The sequence below is a fragment of the Trachurus trachurus genome (assembly GCF_905171665.1).
Source record: "Trachurus trachurus genome assembly, chromosome: 5".
NCBI classification, from domain to species: Eukaryota; Metazoa; Chordata; class Actinopteri; order Carangiformes; family Carangidae; genus Trachurus; species Trachurus trachurus.
The window spans coordinates 6,324,417-6,347,665 of record NC_139896.1 but is presented as its reverse complement, the minus strand read 5'-3'; the positions used below and the strand labels follow the sequence as shown (position 1 = coordinate 6,347,665).

General features: G+C 41.1%; 1 protein-coding gene across 1 annotated transcript in view; it reads right to left on the bottom strand.

Annotated features, from left to right (window-relative positions):
* elmo2 (engulfment and cell motility 2) overlaps nt 1–22,086 on the bottom strand; it is a gene marked incomplete at its 3' end in the record, with an annotated part of 32,614 nt that extends 10,528 nt beyond the window's left edge. Inside the window, exons 1-12 of the mRNA XM_083971828.1 lie at nt 21,893–22,086; nt 15,857–15,925; nt 14,915–15,011; nt 13,781–13,821; nt 12,980–13,052; nt 12,173–12,223; nt 10,800–10,969; nt 9,793–9,892; nt 8,796–8,947; nt 4,588–4,666; nt 1,224–1,259; nt 734–784 (exon numbers count right to left, since the gene is read on the bottom strand). Coding sequence (XP_083827954.1) covers nt 734–784; nt 1,224–1,259; nt 4,588–4,666; nt 8,796–8,947; nt 9,793–9,892; nt 10,800–10,969; nt 12,173–12,223; nt 12,980–13,052; nt 13,781–13,821; nt 14,915–14,992 — 831 coding nt within the window. The 5' untranslated portion in view covers nt 14,993–15,011; nt 15,857–15,925; nt 21,893–22,086. The remainder of the gene's footprint in view (nt 1–733; nt 785–1,223; nt 1,260–4,587; nt 4,667–8,795; nt 8,948–9,792; nt 9,893–10,799; nt 10,970–12,172; nt 12,224–12,979; nt 13,053–13,780; nt 13,822–14,914; nt 15,012–15,856; nt 15,926–21,892) is intronic.
* Between the last annotated feature and the right edge of the window lie 1,163 nt (nt 22,087–23,249).

Genomic DNA, 23,249 nt, shown 5'->3' with positions numbered 1-23,249 from the left:
CATTATAGAGCACCTAACTCTATTATAATACTTGACCTTATAAGCCATTATAAAATGCTCTATGATGTGTTATGCTTATTGTTATAAAGTCTTATGATCATTTATGAGTGTTTATAATGATAGTTATACACGTTTATAAGCCAATTATAACACATTATAACTATATTTATAGTTTATTATCAATGTTTCTATAATTATAATGGACCCGAGTCCGTAATAAAGACCGACCATCTATCTATCTATCTATCTATCTATCTATCTATCTATCTATCTATCTATCTATCTATCTATCTATCTATCTATCTATCTATCTATCTATCTATCGTGGGCATTGTCAGCAAGTTACTAACAATTATTATAATACCTGATCTTATAAGTCATGATAAAAATGCTTTATAGTGTGTTATGATTATTGTTATAAAGCATTATGATCATTTATGAGTGTTTATAACTATAGTTATATAGTGCTATAACTGCATTATAACTCATTATAAGTATGGTTATAATGCGTTATAGAGATAGGCGTCAAATAAAGTGTTACCAAAGGTTTTAACACTGTCTACTTTCAACCCAGAAGCAGTCGGGAGCTGCTCAGAGTCTGTGTGTTCACGCCTGTATATTTCACAGCTGTCTGAAGGCCTAATAGCCAATTACGGCCGAGCACTCACTCTGGTGAGCAGCTGAATTAGCCGGGCACACTTTTTGTTTTCCACATTTCAGACTTGATACTCACATTGAGGATGATGGATCGCAGGTGTTTCTGAGCCAGAGTGCTCGCCATTTCCTGAGTGAGAGAACAATCAAACAAGACAGTTCAGGTGAAGGGGGGAGAAGAAAAAGAAGAAGATGAAGAAAAAGAAGAAGAAGAAAAAAAGACACAATTCACATCTATCTACAGTAAATGGGAACTTTAGACAGGTAGTGAAATGCAGCAACACCCTGAAGCTACATTCCCATTAGTGGTTTGAAACCGTTTGGCCTTCGCAGCTTCTGTAAAACATGACAACTTGTTCTAACGTCCATATGTCGACTCAGTCTGTCTGCTGCTGCTGCTGCTGCTGCTGCTGCACCGAGCTATGGCTCTATCTCTCCTAGGTGGATTATGCAGCGGCTAGTCATCATGACACAGAAAAAGAGCTAAAGAGAGTGGAGGAAGGAGGAGGAGGAGAAGGAGGCTGTGGGGTGGACGTGATGGTATGAGATGCTGCGGGATGCGTACTCACTGTCAGGTGCTGCTCCAGCGGGTTAGTATACTCCTCCTACGGGGTTGAAGGGAGGGAGGAGGGAGGAGGGAGGGAGGGAGGAGGGACGTGGGTGTAACAGTAATGGAAACAAAGAGTGCACACGCGGACCATGAGATACAGGGATACATCACCGGCACAGCATGCAACAGAATAAGGACATGAAACAAACAAGCACAGTGTCAAATAAGAACATCAAAGTGGTCACGACATATAAAACCTCTCACAGCTGAGTGACGACCACACACTTTATCGGTTGGTTCCACCTGCTTATGAAATGATTTCATCAACATGAGGCCTGTGAAAACTGGACCAACCCACAGGGAGAAAGGACCTTTAAACAAATGTTTATGTGCTGTTTATCATGTTGCCCTGATCTGCAGAGGAGGATTTTTTACTCTGTGTACATATGATAAAAAAAACACCCAATCATCTGTACCAGTTCTCTTTTTTGTCTCGCTTTCTTTTCTCACCTCTTTTCGTTTATTTATTCATTTAGTGTTGTTATCATTACTACTACTTTTATTTTTACTATCAACCCTTATTTTTCATTTTTTTCCTTTCTTTTTTTTTTTTTTAATTTTGTTATTTCTATACCTTGCACAAGGTATGTGATAATTATTTCTTTACTGTGCTTCAATTATTTGTTAGATCAAGGTGAGGTCATGTTATAAGCCTTTCGGGTTTCAGACCTCACCTGCACATTTCTTTTTCGTATCTTTCTTACTAGTAAGAGAGATAAGTAAATGTTTTGTTTCATTTTATATGTGCAAATAAATAAAGTCTAAAAAAAAAAAAAAAAAGTCTAAAAGATAAAAAAAAAAACACCCAACAACTCTTATGAGCACTGCAACACTTTACTTTAGCGCTGTAGCACTTTATTACATTGTATGTTTTTTGGTTTCGTTGTGTTTCTCAATCCATCTTAGCACAACTCCAACAAGAAACCCTGCTCTGGTTCTTGCATCTCATCTATCCATCCCTGACAGTTTTTTCTCGCCCAATTTACATGAGCACATTAGCACTTTATTACACTGTATTACAGTACCACTGTAGCCCTTATTTCTTAGTGTATCTTGTTCTGTATTGTAATTTTATTGTAAATCTGCTGCTAATATTCAGTTTTATCTTATATTTATGCAGAAAACAATGCCATGCAGCGCTGCACGGCATTGTTATCTGTTTTATAACTGCTGCTAGTACTCTGTCCCCTCTTATATTTATGCAGGTTCCTATCTGTTTTCTTAGTGTAACTGCTGCTAATACTATGTTTTTTCATATACTTACGCAGGTAGCTTCCTATTGTTATCCTTTTGTATGGTATGTTTGTCCGTCTTTAAATGTGAGGAGTGAGGACTACGGATGGAAATTAGCCTTGAGCTAAATCCGGCATTCTTCATTAATGTGCATTGTCCTCGTCAAATAAACAATAAAATAAAATAAAACACTGCAGTGAGAGCCCAGTGAGTCTTTTATATTGTTCTGTTGTTCTTCTGCTACACTGCTGCAGGAAGTCGCCCCTTTGAAAAAACTACACAAACTGCTTTAATGTATTCATTCAATGAGCTGTAAACTGTTAATCCAACAGGGCCGGCCACAGACAGTCTGTGCCGTTTGCCTCTCCCCGCTGCATTTATCTCACTAACACATCACACATTACAGCCGGTAAACTGGAACTGACTCAGCTCGCCCTCCAGTGGTCGTTAACGGCAGCTGAAGATTAATTCATGTTCAGGGGCGACTCTCACTGACACTTTAGAGTTAGAAACACTCTCTGCTGTAGTAAATGTAAAAGTGAAGTGGTGGTTTGGATTTACTGAAGCACCTGAACCCATCACCGTCTCATCCACTTTATGTTGTTGCTCTGAGTATTAGAGTTGTTAACACATAACAAAGTGTACACATTCACTGTCCTGACTTGTAGTAACACTTTATACATTAAATGCTATTTAATCTTATTTCAGGTTCAGGGTTCCTACACATTTGACATTTCAAAATCCCATACTTTTTCCAGACCTTAACTTCCAGACTTCTCGGTAAAGAAAAATTCAAATAATTTGTGACATTTGAGTAATTAGATGTATATCATGTAAAGAAATTATGCAATTAATCGTTTGTTTCCATTATTCTGAATGTGTATGCCATTATGTCAACAAATAATTTCCAGGAGATTGTAGCAAGGTACAAGCGCATACAAAATAATTTACCCAAATAACTTCAGATAAGACCAAACCCAGAGAAGTATTAAGATAAATATAAATATTTCCATACAATAGTTTTCATTTTCCATACTTGCCAGACCTGGAAATGAAAATCAATTCCATACTTGTTACTGTACATTTAGTATCTTTTTAGTCAGATGTAATTATCTGCTTGTTATGGTCATACTATATAAATCCTCTATGTTTTCTTCCATTTCTGAAGATATAATTTTCTCGACTGAATGCACAGTAGCAGAGCAGCTTTCTAACAGAACTGTGTTAAAACTATTTAATGATGTTACGTTAATGATGTTTCACTAAGTGGCATTAAGTGACTTTGGTAAAACACGAGATATTTGAAGAACGAATCACGCACACACGTGGACAAAGCGGTGCATGGAACAGGGTGAAGCTCTTCGGTGTGCTAGTGCACTACAGTATGTGAGCTAGGATCAAAGTTATCGCTGCAGAGTGAGCAGTGCACTGGAAAATGAGACATTAATGATCAGTAACACAGTGACAGACGTCTGAAACAGCACTCACACCTTTAGATTGTGTAGATTTGCAAGTTTCTTTTTGCCAATAACTCTTAAATCAAACTGCTGCATATACTTTATTCTGTATATTTTGGATGCATCTGACTTCTGCTTGCACTGCTAACAAAGTCTCCTGTGAGTTACAGTATATTATTCACTCACTTTTTGACTTTATTAAAAAAAAAATCAACACTTTCCGCAGAATTTTGCCTAAAAATAAATCCTTAATTAGTGCCTCCTGCTCGGTTCCCAGCTGAACTGTTTGTCAGGTACAAGCGGGGCGGCCGCTCCTCCTCCTCGCTACACGGCTCGGAAATAACTGCAGCATAACAAATGTGCAAACTTCAAAAGGAAGGTGAGTACTATTTTGAGAGAGTGTGTCACTGCGGCGATGACTGTCAGACAGAATCCACAACATGACAGCTGGCAGACAGACGTCTATTTATGAGATTAGCCTCAACTAACCTACTGCTGCTGCAGAACCGAGGCGGCCGACGTGAGAGTGAAACATTATTATTAGTCGGCTATTCCGCTTAATGTCTATTAAAGTCTATTGTGTTGCAGTCGGTCCTATTGTCTGTGTCTTGTCGACCGCCGCCGTGCGCTCACCTGTCGTCGGTCCTCCGGCGCCTTCAGGAAGAGCGCGTTGATGAGGGCGATGGCGTACGTCTGGATCTCCTGGTTCGACCTGAGGATTTGTCCAGGATCACAGCAAACAGTTAGAAGCATCATGCTCTGCAGACCTCCACACAGTTCAGATTCTAACTAATCTATAAACTATAAACTATACTACTTTACAGCAAATCTTACTTTAATCATTATCACTACCAACACCTGAGGTGAGTGCAGGATCTATAGACGCCTCCTCTTACACCAATCACTGTTATTCACTGTTATTCACTGAGATATTACAGTACAAGGTTGTTTTCAATTTCTAAATTCCCATAAAATGACCAAAACCAATAATGGATTCATTATACTAGCAAGATTAATAGGTGCATGTGTGAGAGACCCATTGCTGTTAGAGGGGACTCCATGATTTTCTTTTAATTATCTGTGAATGTAGCCTATTATTTTTATAAACATGGTTAAACTGATGCTGAGTTAAGAGCAGTTGGGAAATAGAATGTTCACCAACAGGTAGCGCGTGTAATTGTCATGGTTACGAGTGTTCTTTTTGTGGTTGCTATGGTAGTTCCTGTGAGACGGGAGAGCGGAAAAGAGAAAGAAACATTGTAACGCCGTAGTTTTTGAGACGGAAACAAGAAAGTTACATGATAGCGCAGCAGTTGTGTGAAGAGAATAAACGGACCAGACGTGAGACCGAATCCGTGAGTCTGCCTGTTTATGACTGCTGCAACATATTTTGGCGAGCCAACCCAGGGGAAAAGTTGAACCGCGACCGAGGAAGAAGCTTTTCTCCGAGAAAAACCTAGACCAACGGACAACAACGGCCGAGAAAAAAACAACCGTTGTGATGGATCTGGAGATATTACTCGACCATGTAAGCACCAAGCTTGGTCAGCTGAGCCGGGACGGACTTATGGAGGTCTGTAAATATCTCAAATGTTTTGAAACAGATGAAACAGCTGCTAACAAGAGGAGACTAAGACTAATTCTGACTGTGCAATCAGAGCTGGACAACATTGAAGACAACATGGACGTTGACGACGCGGTGAACACCGTAAAATTACTGTTAACGTTCATGGAGAGCGGAAGCGGCGACGCGGCGGAGCGGCAGTCCGACCGGGCGGCAGAGAGGGGAGAAACGTGTGTGGAGCTGCAGCAGGCCCGCACCGCTGTCGATGAAGACATCAGAGGCGTCGGTGAACAGTTAAAGATTTCCGACGTGACCACCGTCACCACCGTCCAACCACAGTCTCCTGCGAAGGTGCCAGAGGTGACCATCCGGAGGGAGTTCCGCATCTGTGGCCAGATCGGCGAGGGAGGACAGCGGGAGAAGCTGTCTTTCATCAACCTCATGCACCAGATGGAGAGCGGGCTTCGTAAGGGTCACAGTGAGTCAGACGTCATCGAGGCTGTGATTAGAGCCATCAGTCCAGGCTTGAAGCTCCGTGACATGCTGGAAATTAAGACTGATCTGACCCTGCCTCAGCTTAAAATTATATTAAAGGGGCATTACAAAGAAGATGACACATCAGATCTATACCAAAAGCTGGTCAATATCTCCCAGGGGCCAAGAGAGTCAGCACAAGACTTTTTGTTCAGTGCCATTGAACTTAAAGACAGACTCCTATATGCAGCCAAGGGAGGAGAGACTGAGGAACACTACAACGTGACCCTGGTCAAAAAGAAGTTCCTGAGGTCAGTGGAGACTGGACTGCTGAATGACAATATAAAGTTTCAGATCAAGCCATTTCTGGATAATCTGAATGTGACTGATGAAACCTTAATTGAAAAAGTGACTGAGGCAGCAAACCTTGAATCTGAGAGACTCAACAAGTTGTCGAGAGCTGGTACCAAGCCACCGAGAGTGAATGAGCTGCAGACCACCGGTGATACTGGAAACAGTTCACGGAGCTCCTTCACCTGCCCTAAACCATCCGAGAAGAGCACAAAAGGCCCTTCCAAGAAGAAGTTAAAGCCAGTCCAGCTCCCACCTCAGCCTGAGATGCATAAGCTGGTAAACGAGCTTCAAACAGAAGTAGCGGAGATGAAATGGATGATGCTCGCTTCTATGGGCACTGGGAGACCACCGCCCTCAAAGCAGACCGCAGAGGACATCCGAGGAAGAGGTTGCAGAGCCTGCCAGGACAACGGCGAGGGAGCCAGCTGCTGCCATTGCTTCAAGTGTGGTCAGCCAGGCCACACCTCCAGGGGATGCAGAGCTCCGCAGGTGCAGGGAAACTTCGGAGGGTTACTGCCAAGGGACCAGCAGTGACCCAGCATCAACCATCAGAGTCCCGCCGCTGCCACCACTGTCTTCAGGAAGAGGATGCCGAAAGAATGTTCCAGTCATGCACAGGTGAAGAGTCTGATGATGATTTTCCAGCAGTGACATTCACTTGGCATGCGGTTGAACCCCAGAGTTCACCTGCACTCAACTCCACTGCTGCAGAGTTTCACCCAGAAGCTGGAAAGGCTGATGCAGAACAGGGTGAGGTGTTTCCAGGTGTTGGGGAGGGACATGAGCACAGAGCACACACAACTGAGGTGGAGAACATTGCAGAGGATGTGGTTGTCGCAGACGCAGTGGCCTCAGAAGATGAAACCCTGGAGGTCCAGCATCGGGAGCCTTATCCAAGGAGACAGAGGAGGCAGCCTCAGACTTTGACTTATGAGAGACTTGGTCAGCCAAGTTCTAGATCAGTCTCTACAAGAGAAATATCTGTTGGAGGTTACTAGCGGCCGTAGATCAGTAAAGAGAAACAGATATAGTTAAGAGACCAGATGTGAAAAAAAAATGTATTCATTGTGTTTGTTTTGTATATGGAGAATGGCTAAATGCTTTAAAATGTTAAAGGTCCCAGTAAGAGAGTTATAGCCTACCAAAGAGCTTTCTGTGAATGTGATGTTAGAAGAACACAGATACTGTTGGCCAAGTTTGTGTTCATTGTGTCTTGAGTTTTAGGACTGCTAAAAGACTAAGAGATCCATTCAAAGGTGTGCTAGGAATTCATGGCATCGTAATGTACATTAAGAATGTAAGTGTTTGGGTAGTAAGACTGATAACATTAGGAGCAGACATGACTGCAGTGCACGGTAGTCTGAGTGTCTCATGAACCAATGGTTATAGCCTAGATGTTAGACTGTTAACATGCCCATTCCATTTCATTACTTTCCATGTATTCATGTGTTGGAAAAAGGTGTAACAAAATGTCGGGACGCCATCTTTTTAAAGTGGGGGTGAGTGTGAGAGACCCATTGCTGTTAGAGGGGACTCCATGATTTTCTTTTAATTATCTGTGAATGTAGCCTATTATTTTTATAAACATGGTTAAACTGATGCTGAGTTAAGAGCAGTTGGGAAATAGAATGTTCACCAACAGGTAGCGCGTGTAATTGTCATGGTTACGAGTGTTCTTTTTGTGGTTGCTATGGTAGTTCCTGTGAGACGGGAGAGCGGAAAAGAGAAAGAAACATTGTAACGCCGTAGTTTTTGAGACGGAAACAAGAAAGTTACATGATAGCGCAGCAGTTGTGTGAAGAGAATAAACGGACCAGACGTGAGACCGAATCCGTGAGTCTGCCTGTTTATGACTGCTGCAACACATGTTCTTCTATTTGTAATCATTTTATTTTCTGTTGTTGTTGAATTGTTTTTGAATATTTGCATATTCTTTGGGGAGGTGCCCATATCGGGTTTTTAACCTCTCCTACACTTAGTATTCTTGTTTAATTTCTGTTTTTTGTAATTGTCCTTGATTTTTATGGTGCAAATGAATAAAACTAAAACTAAACCAGTGTGGAAACTGTTCATTAATCCACTGCTGAAAATAGTTCCCAACAAGTTTGGTATTTACTTCTGTTTGAGCAACATCCAATGAAATCTAGATCTTGCAACTGGTACATGACATATACATCTGACCTATTTTCACATCTTCAATGGGAACCATGGGGGGACCCTAATCCTAACAAATAACAGCCGAGAGAGGCAGAAACGTTCTGGTTTTGGTCTTTAATGGGATCTAGTCATAAAAGGAAAAACCATTTGACTGAGGTCATCTACACATCCTGAACACACCCTTTAATTAGTACCAAACAAACATCACTATAATCTACTTTATTAGTTAAACCATCTCCTCTGCCCCCCTTATCAGAGTGCGGGAAGCCCCTGTGCGTGTGTGTGTGCTCACACTTGCAGGTGCCCGATGAGCTGTCCCACGGTGATCTCCTGCGCCACCCGGTGGTAGAGGCTGTGGCTGTTGAGCACCATGCTCTCCAGGATGGCCAGGGAGCGCTGCAGGATGGACACGTCCACCATGGGCTGGTTCACATAGCCGGCGATCTGAGACGGAGGAGACACGACGTGGACACAACAACGTTTAGAGAGAGAATCTGGACATTTTTAAAAGCAAACTGATGACCTGCCTTTTTAGCCTGGCTTTTAACTGAATCTTATTATTTTTATCGTTATAAAACTATTTTATCGTCTTAATTGGAATATCTCTCCATCCCCTTGATCTACCTACAGTACACATTATACATATGTATCTATTGTGTTTACCTATTTTATTTTATTTATTTATTATTATTATCTTTTTTATTCTATTTTAATTCATTCATTCTCATTCTATCTATTTTATTTCATTTTATCTTCTGTTTTCCCCATTGCAAGCGATTGAGTGTAAGATAGCGTTTCCTCGATGTCTCTAAAATACAATGTTCTAAAATTATTGTGTGAATGCGTATGTGTATGTGAATGCATGTGTGTCTCCCAATATGTGTCCCCTATTTTCCTTGTTTTTATCATGTGAAGCACTTTGAGCTCTATAGCATGAAAAGTGCTTTACAAATAAAGCCAGATTGATTGATCGATTGATTGATTTGTACATTATTCAATAAACGCTTACGTAATCTTAAAAGTTAAAAAGTTAAGTCGGTGTCTTGTCAAAGTCAAAGTGAAGTTTGTCAGAAGGACAGCCACCGATCCATACACACTTAGGGAGCCCCGAATAATGTGAGGGCTGAGGAGTTGCTAGGCAACAGCGCCCACTCATTTTCCAGCACGTTGGGCGAAAGGAAGGTCAAGTAAATGAAATAAAAGTGTGGGAATGGAAACCTTCATATTTCTTCATTTTATTGAAACTCTACTGGTTTTTTTTGTTGTTGTTGTTGTTGTGGATCATGAACCTGTTTGATGAAGGAGAGCGAGATCAGGTCCCAGGACACGATGCCGTGGTCCATCAGCTCCAGGAAGGCGGTGAGAGTGAAGGCCAGCATCTCGCCAAAGCTGACGGGAGGAAAGAGAAGTCATCGTCATCTGACCTGGTCCAACTTTTAAAGAAATAACAACTCATAAAGAAGTTGAATCATGACGACTTTAACTCTGGGTTTAAAGGGATAGTTCACCATTTAGGCAGATTCTCCTATTGCCATAATCCCTATAGTTTTAGGAGTAGGTTGGTTCATTACCTTTAATTGTGGGTGCAAGCAATACTTTTGCCTGTCCCTCATCAAACTCATCAAATACACAACTCCAAAACGCTCTCGTGGGCAAGTTGTGACCTGCACATTCACCACGCTATGAGATAATCATGTATAATTATGAGACAGAGTTGTTTTAGATGCAAATGCATAGCCGGAACTACATTCCAGACACGGCTGCTGGGTGGAGTGATTTCAAAAGCGAAAGTAGTTCGGAGTATTTGCTTCATGTGTCATAATGTTACATATTTATACGTTATTGTTTCATAGCGTGGTGAATGTGCAGGTCACACCTTGTCCACCAGAGTGTTTTGGAGTTGTTGGATTGTGTGTTTAGTTTGATGACAGAAGTACTGTGTGCCTCCGTTGCGTTAGCTGAGCAGCTCGCGCCTCTGCCCCACCGTTCTAAAAACAGCTTGCACCAACAATTAAAGGTAATGAACCTACTGCTAAAACTACAGGGATTATGGCAATAGGCAAATTTGCCAAAATGTTGAACTAACAGCAAACACTCCACTGTCTTTGAACGTCCAACTTCTACACTCTTACATTATAGACAGAAGATAGAATGCATTTATTGTCCCATAAGGGAAATTCATCTTCACACTCTGTCACTGAACAACTGTCATTAATGTAAATAACAGTGCAACAGTGAATGTGGCGTTTGAAGCCTGTTGCATCGTCGCTGTCTAAAAACCAGAAGGTGTGCTCACTGCGTGCCGCTCTCCACCAGACGAGCCAGAGTCCCGATTCCTTCCATATTGATGAACTCTGCGGCGAAGGTGGGGTCTGCCGACAGCTTGGCGAGCTCCTTCAGGGCCTCGAGGCGAGCGTCGATGCCGTGGGACTGGATCCTCTCCAGGAGCTGACGAGCGGCACGAGCCTGTGGGCAAAGAAAAAAAATCGTGATGTTACAGCTGGTTACGGCACAGTCCAAAGTACCGAGGAGAAGCTTGTTGATGTTTTTGGTGTCTTGTTTTAACACTGATGGACGGTCAGTGATAAAAAAAAAACTAAGTGCTAATTATTTATCAGAGGAGCAACTGAAGGATGGCAGCATGTTTTATTAAATTAAAACCTGTCACTCAACAGAGAGCAGTGAGTTTGCTCTGGCTTCTTGCATAATGAGGTGACAATGATTTAAAGCTGTTACTACATTAACAAATGTAATGAGACTAAGAGCTGCAGTATGAAAAGCATCACACACACACATGATTTATGTTGTGACGGGTGAGTTTAGTGAACAAATGGTGCCTTTTGTTTTGTTTTTCCACATGTTTGAGATGACTGTAACAGGCCAACAAGAGATTTCAAAACAAGAACATGAGCAGCTCTATTTTGGGGGAATTAAAGCACAGAGGGCATTAAGTATTAAGGGTTAAAGACGGTCTATGAAGTGAGTGACAGTTTCTATGATCTGTCCTGATATTTTCTCATCAGATAAATAAATGAAACAAAATCTGGAGGCGTTGAATCTTTCCTTTTCTTGCCCCTATCTGACTTTATATGACTCTTCTGACTCAGAAAAATAAGATCCAGGTTGTAGTAAATAGGAATTAGGTGTCAATTTTCATGTTTTGGTGTTAGATATAAGGCACCCACACTAAACTGTAAATGATCATATAAGGATTTAATACACTGTTGCTGCCCACCATGAAATAAAACCTCACAATGACTTGTCTCCAGTTCTTTCTCAGCTTAATGAACTGAGATTTTCCTATGGAGCAAAGATCAGTGTCCTGAGAGGAAAACGTTCAAGGTCTCAGCTGAATGTTTGAGCTACAAAGATCTGCCTGTTGCCTTGTTGATACAGAATACAGCTGAACAGCAGGAGGGGAGAAGCCTGATCCCCTCAGCCATCAGAGCCCCGCCGAGCCGAGTCGAGTGTAATAACCGAACTGTGTATGTGTGTCAGGGTGGATGTGAAGTGTTCTGTGTTTGAAGTATTGTTGTTAGCTTGTCACATCTGTTGTTTTTGTTGTTTTTCTTTTGTCAAACAAGTGCAGTGCTGTGGAAAAGAGTTTCCCCTCGGGGACAGTAAAGTCAAAGTCAGACAGAAACAGGAACAGAAACGAGTGTCACTCACAGGTGAGATGGCCAATCGGAGGATGGTCCCATTCTTGATTTCACCACGACTCTACAAAGACAGTAAAGGAAGAAAAAAATGTTTCAAGTTCACCAGTGATCAACATGATTGAAATCATCAACACAACGTTAAGAAGCCCCCGGTCTAAAGCAAATGACTTATTCAAGCTGACGAGATCTGGGAGAAAAACGATGGCAGAACTGGCATTTATGATGTGTTGTGTATGGTATTTGTTTAATTGCTCAGTGTTTTGTATTCGTCCTTTGTTTTGCCTTTTCAGTCTCTGCATTAAAATATGAAAATTATCTAAAAATAAAGAGTTAAAGTGACTACGAGGACTTTCAGAAAGCTGAAGTGCTTTCACACTACATTTCCCATGAGCCTCCGCGCGCATGGTAAAATTCTTGGACTGGCGCAAGACGGACGAAAGCGAAAGCATTTGCCAAGAATGTTTTCATTGATCAAGAATGGAAGTTGGAGGTTCAAAGACGATTAGATACCGTCGTAGTTCCGACCATAAACGATGCAACTAGTGATCCGGCTGCGTTATTCCCATGACCCGCCGGGCAGCGGCGAAACTAGGAAAACTAGGAAATGTTGGGCGAACCGACCACTAAATGATATCAAAATAACTATAAAGACAAAACGATATATTTATCGAAAATAGACACATTAACAAGTGTGGGTAACGTAGATTCATCCACATTAATATGAGACTCTTTTATAACCAAATAAAACTCCTCAGGGTCTCTTTAAAATTATCTAAAAATAAAGAGTTTTTTAAAAAAAGGCCCCAGTGAGACTCACCTGCTCAGTGATGTAAAGCTGAGGCCCGTCAGCGTAACGCAGAGCGAACTGCTCCGAGCCCGACAGAGACCAGCTGAGGACAAGAGCAGAGAGACAGAAAGTGAAATTCATTCTGAATGTTGATAAGTGTCGAAACCTTGCACACAATCAGAGGAGAATAATGCAGGGCTGTTATAAAGCAGCATACTCTAGTTTGCATGAACAAAAGGTTGCTGAAAGTCAACTTGCTCCCTCTAGCAGTCGAAGCTACACGAGCGGCAAAACTGAGAGAGTGTGGAGGAGAATGACTCAGTGGGTGTAAAGAGAAAAAAGTGCAAAGACTCTTCTCTGTTTCAACTGGGAAAATGGAAAAGGGAGGCGGTGGGTAGAAACAGCACAGGCCCACGGTGGAGAGGAGGGAGACACATTTGTAATATTCATCATTAAAGTAGGAGACAAAAGGGGGAAAATAAAAACCACAGAAGACAGAAGTGAAGCCAGAACTCACAAGATGAAACACGAGAGGCAACGATGATCAATAAAAAGAAACAAGAGAAGGTAAGGATGGTTAGAAAAGTGATCAGCAGTGAAGAAAACATACACATGGCCTTCTACCTTTGCAATTCTTTGAATGTGGTTATGATATATTAAAACTTAGACCTTAGATCTAAACCACCACACTGATGCATTTTGAGCTTATTCTAACACTTAGCCTAAATAAAGCCTCTCGAATCCTCTTATAGAGCATAAACCACTGCATTATTTTATAAATATTGAGTCATCATTTGGTATAAGTGCATAAAAAATCTAAGTGATTCTTACCCGTCACATACTTCACGTATTATTGAGGACAAAGGTCTTTTCTGCAAAGTGAGAAAAAAAATAAAACAGAAAAAATCAAAAACATTAAGTTGAACTGACACTTTAATAATGATGACATGTTTAATATGTCACACTGACAGCTTCCTGTTGTAAGATCATAATACGACTTTTAAAAAGGCACATTTACTTTAATTTAGGCCCCGTCCAGACGAATTCGTTTTTTTCGAATCCGGATAAATACTTTATCGGATCGGCCTCGCGTCCACACGGATCCAGCGTTTTCAGGGGGTGAAAACGGTATTTTTTGAAAACGGGTCCCAGAGTGGGAAAATTTGAAAACGCCGCCCCAGCGTATCCGTGTGGACGGCCAATACGGATTTTTTCAGAAACGATGATGTCATGCCCCCCGCCGCTCTACCTGTAACCTGGGACACACACACACACACACACACACACACACACACCGCTGCAGCAGCTGCTGCACACTGACAGTCTATGCACGTAACAACAACAGCGGCCGACTAACGTTGCGTCGCTCAGACGCTGCGGCTGAATCGCGCCTGTTTAATCATCACTGATCGTCATATTTACTCTGACACGACTCCCTGTCAACATTTAATCCCATGTTTGAGTTTGAATACAGCGGGGAACTTCTTCTTCTATTGAATTACAGCGGGGACTTCTCGTCTTCTTCAGCTGTTTTAAGTGTTTATGTGTGGCAGGCAGCGCTGCAGCGACACACACACTCCACACACACGCCTGCAGTATGTAGGTACTACAGCGTTTTGGGTCGTTTTCACTGGATCAGTGTGGACGCAGATATTTCTGAAAACGATGCCGTGTTTACGGAGATTTTTTTCAAAATGATTAAGAAAAAGATCGGATTCAGTGAAGCCGCGTTTTCGTGTGGATGGGGCCTTAATCTATTACCGGTAGTCATGCCGTGACTCTCTTGTCACAACAACCACTACAGGTACTTAAACGCATCTCAGCATCACTCATGTGTGTCACAGCTGTGCATCATTTCACCCTGAGATAAACCTCATTACAGCCAGAGTAGAGTGTGAGTGTGTGTGTATTTGAGTGTGTGTGTGCAGCTGTGTTTAATGTCAAGTTTCACACACAAACACTGACCTGGTCCATCTCTATGAGCTGAGCGTTGGCACCGGGCCACTCGATAGCCACCTTCACGATGTCAGCGGGGGGCGGCATGGCTGTGATGTCGTAGCACCTTGAAGAGGAAATAAAGCATTTGAAATCTTTTTTTTTTAACCCTTTTAACGCTTAGTGCATCATTTTTGATACACACAGTTCAGATTCAGATTACTTTTATTTGTACCAGCAGGTACATCTGGCTTGCAGTGAGTCATTCATACAAGACAATACTAAAACAAATAGAAAATAGTAAAATATAAAAGTACAAAAAGTTCATCATCAGTTTTTGAGACCTCTATATGATCAGTGTCATACTTTTCTTTAAAAAAAAAACCATTGTGTATATAACATAAAATATGGTGCACACTATTAGTTAAGCATTAATAAATACTGAATTATTCATTGATAACTCATGAATACTCATTAGTATGTTGTTTACAAATACAGTAAATGCTTATCAATGAGTAAAACATTTTTAACTGTGTTTATAAACTACATACTAATGAGTATTCATGTGTTATAAATGATTAATTCAGTATTTAATGCTTAACTAATGCTTAATAGTGTGTACTTACTTATTACTAAAATTTAAACACATAAATTGTGAGCAATACATTTTTAAAATCCTGTAAGTGTGATGATATGAATGAAAATATGCAAAATTATGCAATTTTCTTTTATTTCACATTGTTTGTTAGGAGGTCCTATGAAGAATCCAGTTTCAATAATTTATCAATGATTTGATAATTCAGATTTCAAGGGGCTAATAAAGTCCAACATCAACACATTTAGAAGCTTGTCTGTTCAGAAAGTCTCTACCTCTAACTGTGTTCCTTGATCTGCACTCGTCAAAATATAAAGTTTGATACTGTCGTCGGATCATTAACTTCAGATTTACATGAACTAGAAGTTATACATCACCTAATAGAGAAGTGTTGAGGGGTCAGTCTCTCTCACAGCTCTGCTGGAAAAACCACTGTGTCAGCTCCCCTGTGAACACACACACACACACACACACACACACAGTGGTCGTGTCAGTGTTTTCCTCAAAAGTCTCACAAGCTCAGTTTGCTCCATCGCTGCGTTTTCTCTCCTCTGAACTGAATCTGTCAGTGGAGGGATCAATAAGCATGACAGTTTTTACAAAAATACCCCCCCCCCCCCCCCCCCCACACACACACACACACACACACACACATCCATCTCTTGACTGGGTCGAGCCCTCGGCCCGCTGGACTCCTCTGTGGTTTCGATGCCCTGGACATTGTTTGTTTCCCACTTTTACTGCGAGTGTGATGAATACAAAAACACAATATCTTTACACTTCTTTTCTGTTTTTCACAAACTTTCCGACATTTCAAGAAGAAGTCGGCCTCTTCAAACTGTGGAGGCAGCGTGTATAAAGCAGTCTGACTGTGCTTTTGTTGTGGAGGAATAAAAAAAAGACAAACACAACTCTTTCATGTCTGGAGCTGTTTAAAAAAAAAAATAACAGTGGAGCCCCACTCATACAGTACATGACGCCTGACTGATTTCCCTTTATCGCTTCATATTTTTGTCCGGTGAATGACAAGATGCCGCAGAGAGGAAATGACAAAGATATTTTTAAAACCTACTTTGTGGCCCTGTCAGACATGACAAGTTAAATGTTGTTTGTAATTCTTACAGACAAATACGTTGTTACCGGATTACAGATATCAAATGTTGAATCATTATCACAACAAAAGTTATTAAAATGAAATGAAATCTTATAATGTCTGCTATTTGTTGTCTCCTAACAGTCGTGATGTAGCTGCTCACACATGAAAATCAAGTATTCCCAGCCTTGGATTTGGACAAACACAGATTTTATTGTTTGCAGCAGCGACTGCTCTTTATAAGCAAGAACGACGACGATACACACACAAACTGATGTGAAGGAAAGGAAGCATAAAAACCCAGTGTGACAGACTCTGTTGTGACTGGGGAGAGGGTGATAAAGAAGAAAAAGACACCACTGTGTTTTCCATACGGCTCCCAGGATACAAAACACCTTGGAACGGCTCACAGCTGTTGGTTTGTGAAGAAACCTTAATCATTACCAAACTATTGTAGGAGAAACAAAACCATCTTGGACCCGGTCCTCCTGTCCTTAGAGAGTCACCAGTTACAATGCAGCTCTGCAGCACAGGCATCTGCTCCTAGCAATTTATTCTTTCTTTTGAGAAAAATGGCATCAGTTTGTCTCAGTGTATCGTCGCCGCGCAGCAGATGTCGGCTCTTGTTGTCGCCATGAAAACGTTTCAAAATTGAGATGAAATTTTGAAGCTGTGGTGTGAATAATGCGCGTGGAAGAGTCCTTTGATGTCGACACGTCTCTCTACAGCTTTGAACTACAAGATCACTGAGCTGGATTCTGCACATCATTTGTAACAACAGAGATTATCAGACCGAGATAGGGTCATACAGTATAAATATGTGTGTGTGTGTGTTTGATATCAACGAATGATGGCGCAAGAGAGTGTGAAGTGCCAGTTAAAGTCAGAGTCTTCCAGCCGACCGTCCGTCCGTCCGTCACACCACATGATGTGTGATCACTGCAGAAAACTTTCCTCCAAGTTCTGCTTCCCTGACGACTGGAGACTCACTGACAGCTCTGCAGACTTGTACTCATCTTGATATCTACACTTATTTGACTGTCGGGCAGGAATAGTATATGCCAATATCATCCTGTAGCACTGGGCCCTTTTTATTTTATTTTATGAATAATAAAACGTACGGTAATCATCCGAGTCTTAAAGACAGCAAAAGTCATTTTCATACAAAATTCCTCATTGAATAATTCATAACAAATCTAAGAATAAGGCTGAACATGACAGAATATGACACTCTTCCTCCTCAAATGTAACTGCATATCATGACATGGATCAAAGTGTCAACTAAATATTGCATATCGCAATCTCTTGTGTATTCCCATCTCAAAGGTTTCCAACCAAATGTACAAATAAATCACTGAAACTGTAGTTTCTGTTAAAAAAGAGGAGGACTAGTCAGACCGATGTGTTACGAACTCATGAAGCTCCTTGGATAAGAGGTGAAACGTCTTCCTAGACAAATACTAATGAATTCATTAAAAACTAATAATAAGTCCAGTTGCCTTCGATTCAATTTGTTGCCCAGAGATAACGATGAAATGGATAAATGAGAATATTCACAGACATAAAGACTATAGAGTTGGACACTGTGCATTCAGGAGTCAGAACCATTCAAGTTTTGCTTATTTTGCAGCCTTACGTTAAAACTACACTCTAAACATCATAATTAAGATCATATTAAAACGTAAATACAAATTCAGACTCTTTGCCAGCTCTCTTTTTCTCTTTTTCTTTTTCAGCACAAGGCTGCAACATAAACTCACGAGAGTGAAGGTTTTCTGAACATTTCTGATATTTATTCTGGGATAGGCCATCTGACGTGATGCATCCTGTAAAATATGGATGCTGTAGTTTTATTTGGCAGTTCCTTCTAGTCTTGACTACACAACTAAGCTCACAGTAAACATAAAGACAGGAGAATGACACGCAACATTTTGCATTGAAAGTCAGCTTTAAAACAACTAATTCTGACAGTAGAGAGCCGACACTGAATCCACTTTATCCCAGAGTCTTGTCTACACTACAATTTAATCCTATATGTTTTAGCAGGAAAAGCTCAGGTGTTGCTGATAATGCTAGAAACCTTAATGACATCTCTCTGTTCTGTTTAGTGACAAAAAAACAGCATGACAGTAATATTCAGGGGTATGGGCCAATTTTCCCAGCAGGCTTTGTGGTACCCGGAAAGTACCTGGTGTAACTGTTAATTAATTAAGATTCTGCTTTATTTTGTTGTCCCAGGATGTGAACAAGCCAGCCAGCAGGCAGACAATTAGCCTACTGTCATTAATAACACCTGTCACAACACCTGATATTATGGTTCCACTACTGATTTACTGAATTGATTTAATTCAAATTCACAAGGTCCAGAGTCGATTTGATATTGATTCATTTAGTGATATTTCAGCTTTAATACCAATTTGCTTGGTTATGAAAGAGATTTTAACAAAACTAATGTTGCAAATTGTGCAAAGATGGAAACTCAATAACCTGTGACTGGTGTATTATCAAAAATATTCATGTTTACATTAAATTGGCCAAAAAGCAGTTACATTAATGCACATTTATGTAGCATGATCCACTCCAGAAGTAAACAGTGCAACAGTGTAATGGCATATCAAAAGATCGATCTTAGGATTTTATGAATTAAAATGAAGATCGATATGAATCGGAAAATTAATTTTTTAAACCCAGTCCTGGTGACCTGGAGAACTCAACGCACTGCAACTTAACGTGCTGTAAATTCAGAAAGCAACACATGCACTATATACTAAAAAAAACTAACAACACAGCGTAAGTGTTTCCGGGGACACGAACGCACATTTATGTTCTTGACTTTAGAGACTCTGAAGACGACTCCTTGTCAGTGAGGTTTGAAGATAAGGTGAGTTTATTTGGTTTATTATCAATATCTATATATCGTCGATATCAAATGAATCAGATTGGGGTGTGTATTCAAATATCAGTGCAATAAAGTATTGCAACATTTTATTGCATGATACCATAGAACATCTCTGATGATACTGTATCAATTCTTTGAAGCGCCGTTATCGATATTTTATAGTTTATATGGAGACGGTTGTTTGGTGTCGTATTTGAGCCTCCAACCAAAAGAAATTCATCCGTTCATATTGGACGAAAAATACTGTTGTTAAATGTTGCAGAGACAGTTTATTATGTTAACAATAACTCTCATTTCTTAATATGATCTGATACTTCCTGCTCACACTTTCGAGGTTTCTACTAATTGTAGTAGATGTTTATTCCTCTGTCAGATTGTACATAAATGATGATTTACTGATGGTGTAGGAAGTTACATGAACTATGAAATACAAATGCAGGTGTAACTATTCCTTGTGCATACAATATTGTGTTTTCTTTGGCCGTTACGGGTTTTGTTTTTATAAAAAATATAATTTGGGAATTTAACATTGCAATATTACTTGCTACTTGCTTATAAGTATCCCAATATATCATACTGTCACCCCTATTTGGAATATGTATTGTATTTATTAGCTTAGCCGGGTCCGTCACTTTTTTATGTCCCTGGAAACACTTACATTGTTTCCTGTGTGTTTGTTTGTGTATTGGCAGATGTTGTGAGTTTCTTTGTCAAATTGACAAAGTTGTTGTCTGAATGTGTAGCAGCAGGGACACAGTCTGGTGGCGGCAGCAGCAGCAGCAGCTCAGTGTTGTGTTGTGTTGTGAAGTGATGGGAAGTGTTTCTGCCCACAGTCCTGTTTCCACAGCCCTGAGGAGGCAGCATAGCAACAGCTGCTAAGGATCTCCAGCCTGAAAAGAAAAGAAACCCCATGGTGGGGCTGGGGCTTCTTTTCACAAAGACCCCCCCACTTCTAAATTCTTCCACTCTTATCCCCCCCTCCAACTTAACCCACCTCACAATAACCACCAGCAGCTTACTAGTGCCCCATGTTTCTGACGCCATTTTCCACTTCTTATAATGTGGTTAGCGGCTTCTGTCGGTTTTTCAAATTGCTTCAAATAAAAGATTCACACATGTTTTGTAGTAAAGACCACCTAACACGGGACCAAGACAAGACCAAGACCAAGAGACCATCTTTAAGACCATTACTGTATTCAGTCCCAGTACTGGTAATAATCATGTGGCTTGATATTTACATTATTCCTCAGCTAAAAAGAAAAGATCATTTTATATAAAATCTAAACCTTACAGCTCCAGATGGACTTTTTTTTTTACTCAGAGCACAGTGGCCCCTAACTTAAGATTTTAGGAGCGCTAGAAGAACATTTCGGGGGGCGCACACCGTAAATCCACTTGCAATTTCCTTTTCATTTGCACTGACCAGCCACCTGTAATGACAGATACCAGATTCTATGAGTCTCCCCCTCTATGTTTCACCAGTTTTACACAAAAAGAAGCAAATTTACTGGTTGCACATGAAAAAATTACCTGCACTGACTCATAGGGGCAGTCTGAAGCCCTGCCATATCTATGCTGAACAGAAGAATACAGCACAGAACCTGCTGAAGTCTCCTTCCACTGTTGACAGTGGTGCAACCAAGCATATAGCCTACTTAATTGTAATTATCTTAAAGTTATTGAATTGCATCCCATAAACCAAACTGAGTGAGTGACAGAGACAGAGAGACAAAAAAAACGACGTCAGTGCAGCTGTGGTCTTGACTGGTCAACCGAGACCAAAAGACAAGACCAAGACCTTGATAATGTGGTTTTAAGTAGGTCTCGAGACCACAACAACTAATTCACACATGTTGGGGGGCTCGTGGGAACTTTTGATGGCGGCTCGTGCTTGTTGTCACGTGCTAACTGGCGCCGCCTGTGGTGAAACGGTGAATTAAAAAAAAAACTGCTCAGTTAGTAGAGGAGGAGGAGGAGGAAAAAACACACAACAACAACTTTAAACCTCAGCAAAAATAAATAAAAAGATGATTCAATTTTAGACAGATAAACGTATTTTTCAACGGTCATCCTCCTACGTGTTAGCATAACGTTACAACCGTTAACGTTACGTTAGCTGGCATCAACCGTTACCGTTAGTTAGCCATCATCATCACCATCTCAACAGACGCTTATTAAAATCTCTAAAAGACTGCTTATACGTGATCGATACGGATCGATAGAGGCTATGGTGGGGGTGGTGGTGGTGGTGACCAGAAGGGGCTCGATGATCGATCTCCCGGAGCTGATGCAGCGGGCGACGGTTGCCTGGTTGTGGGTTAATATACGCGGCGAGTCGACCCTCACGAAAATAAGAACTCGGTGAATTAAACAACGGCTAACGCAACGCTCGGCGCGGCTAACGAGTGTGACTTTACTCACCGTTATTGTCCCAAAAGGCTGTGGCTAATGTTTGGTCCCAGTGATCCAGCAGCAGCAGCAGCAGCCTCCATTGCAGTCCTGATGCAGCTTGTCCTGTCCTGTCCTGTCTCTCTCTCTCTCTGGGCGGCTCTTCACATGATGATGCCCCGATGCCGTTGTAGATCTCCGCGCTGGCTCTGCTCCGATGAACCGATGAACCGATCGATGAACGCCCGAATGCCGCTAACGTTCGTTCGTTCACTCACTCACGATAGATGATGAGGATGATGAGGATGTCCCTCAGTCAGTCAGTTTCTCTCCCCCCTCTCTTCATCATCTTCTCCCGTGGAAACAACACTTTTTGGAAAGCAGCAGCAGACACACATTTCCACGCCTTGTTGTAGGCGGGACACACGATGTTAAAATGTCACCGTCTGGCAAATGAGACGCTCGAGCTTCGTCGTCTGTGTCGTCATCATCACTCTTTCTGCTGCACGTGTTTGATAACCTGCATGTTATGTGTGGGTGCAGTGATTGACATTCAATATCTCTGGCTTTGTTAGTCATCCTATAGACACAGACAGCATATACGTATATACCCATACATTATATAACATATAACTCTCTTCCCCCTATCACACAGTTTTTCAAAAACATTCAGCCTCTCATAAACAATAAAGACCAATTTTCTAGTTATATATCAATGATCAAAACTTTCTTTCATCACCTGAGTAGCCTATCACATTAAAAATTATCCAAAAATGAGTTACTGAATAATCAGTCAGACATGTAGGCTACATGTATATGCTGTTAAAAAAAAATCCCTATGCTATAGCTGCTTATGTTTCACCTTATTTCATGCCAAAGAACTTTGGAGTGCAAATTATTCAAGTCAACATGTCTTTATGTCTGAGAGTGATATCAAGTTTTAATTGCAATGGTTTGGCAGAAAAGAAGAAGAGAGGAACTGTTTTTAAATGGCTTGCAGATAAAAATTATGATAGCCTATATTCATATCAGATGAAATTAAAGCAGATATCAGCTTCACGGCCGTTTCGGCTAATGCTGCGTTCAAGGCAGGCTTTTGAAACCGTAAGTTACAGCTTCAAGTCACAACTACGACTTGGTAGCGTTCCAGGTAACTCGTAGCTCGTGTTTTTACCATCCTGTTGTCTGTGAAAGTTCCCTATAACGGCCACTCGTAACTTCCGACCCGTGAACTCGTACCAGATCGAACTGGTATGACTTCACAGGAAGGAAAAACACAAAGTACGAGTTTCTTTGAACGCACCATGAGTTAGCAGCCCCCGCCCTTGTCAGGCATCAATTGGTCCTCGTGCTACGTCACCACATTCACGCGCATCCCTTGGCTGCACAC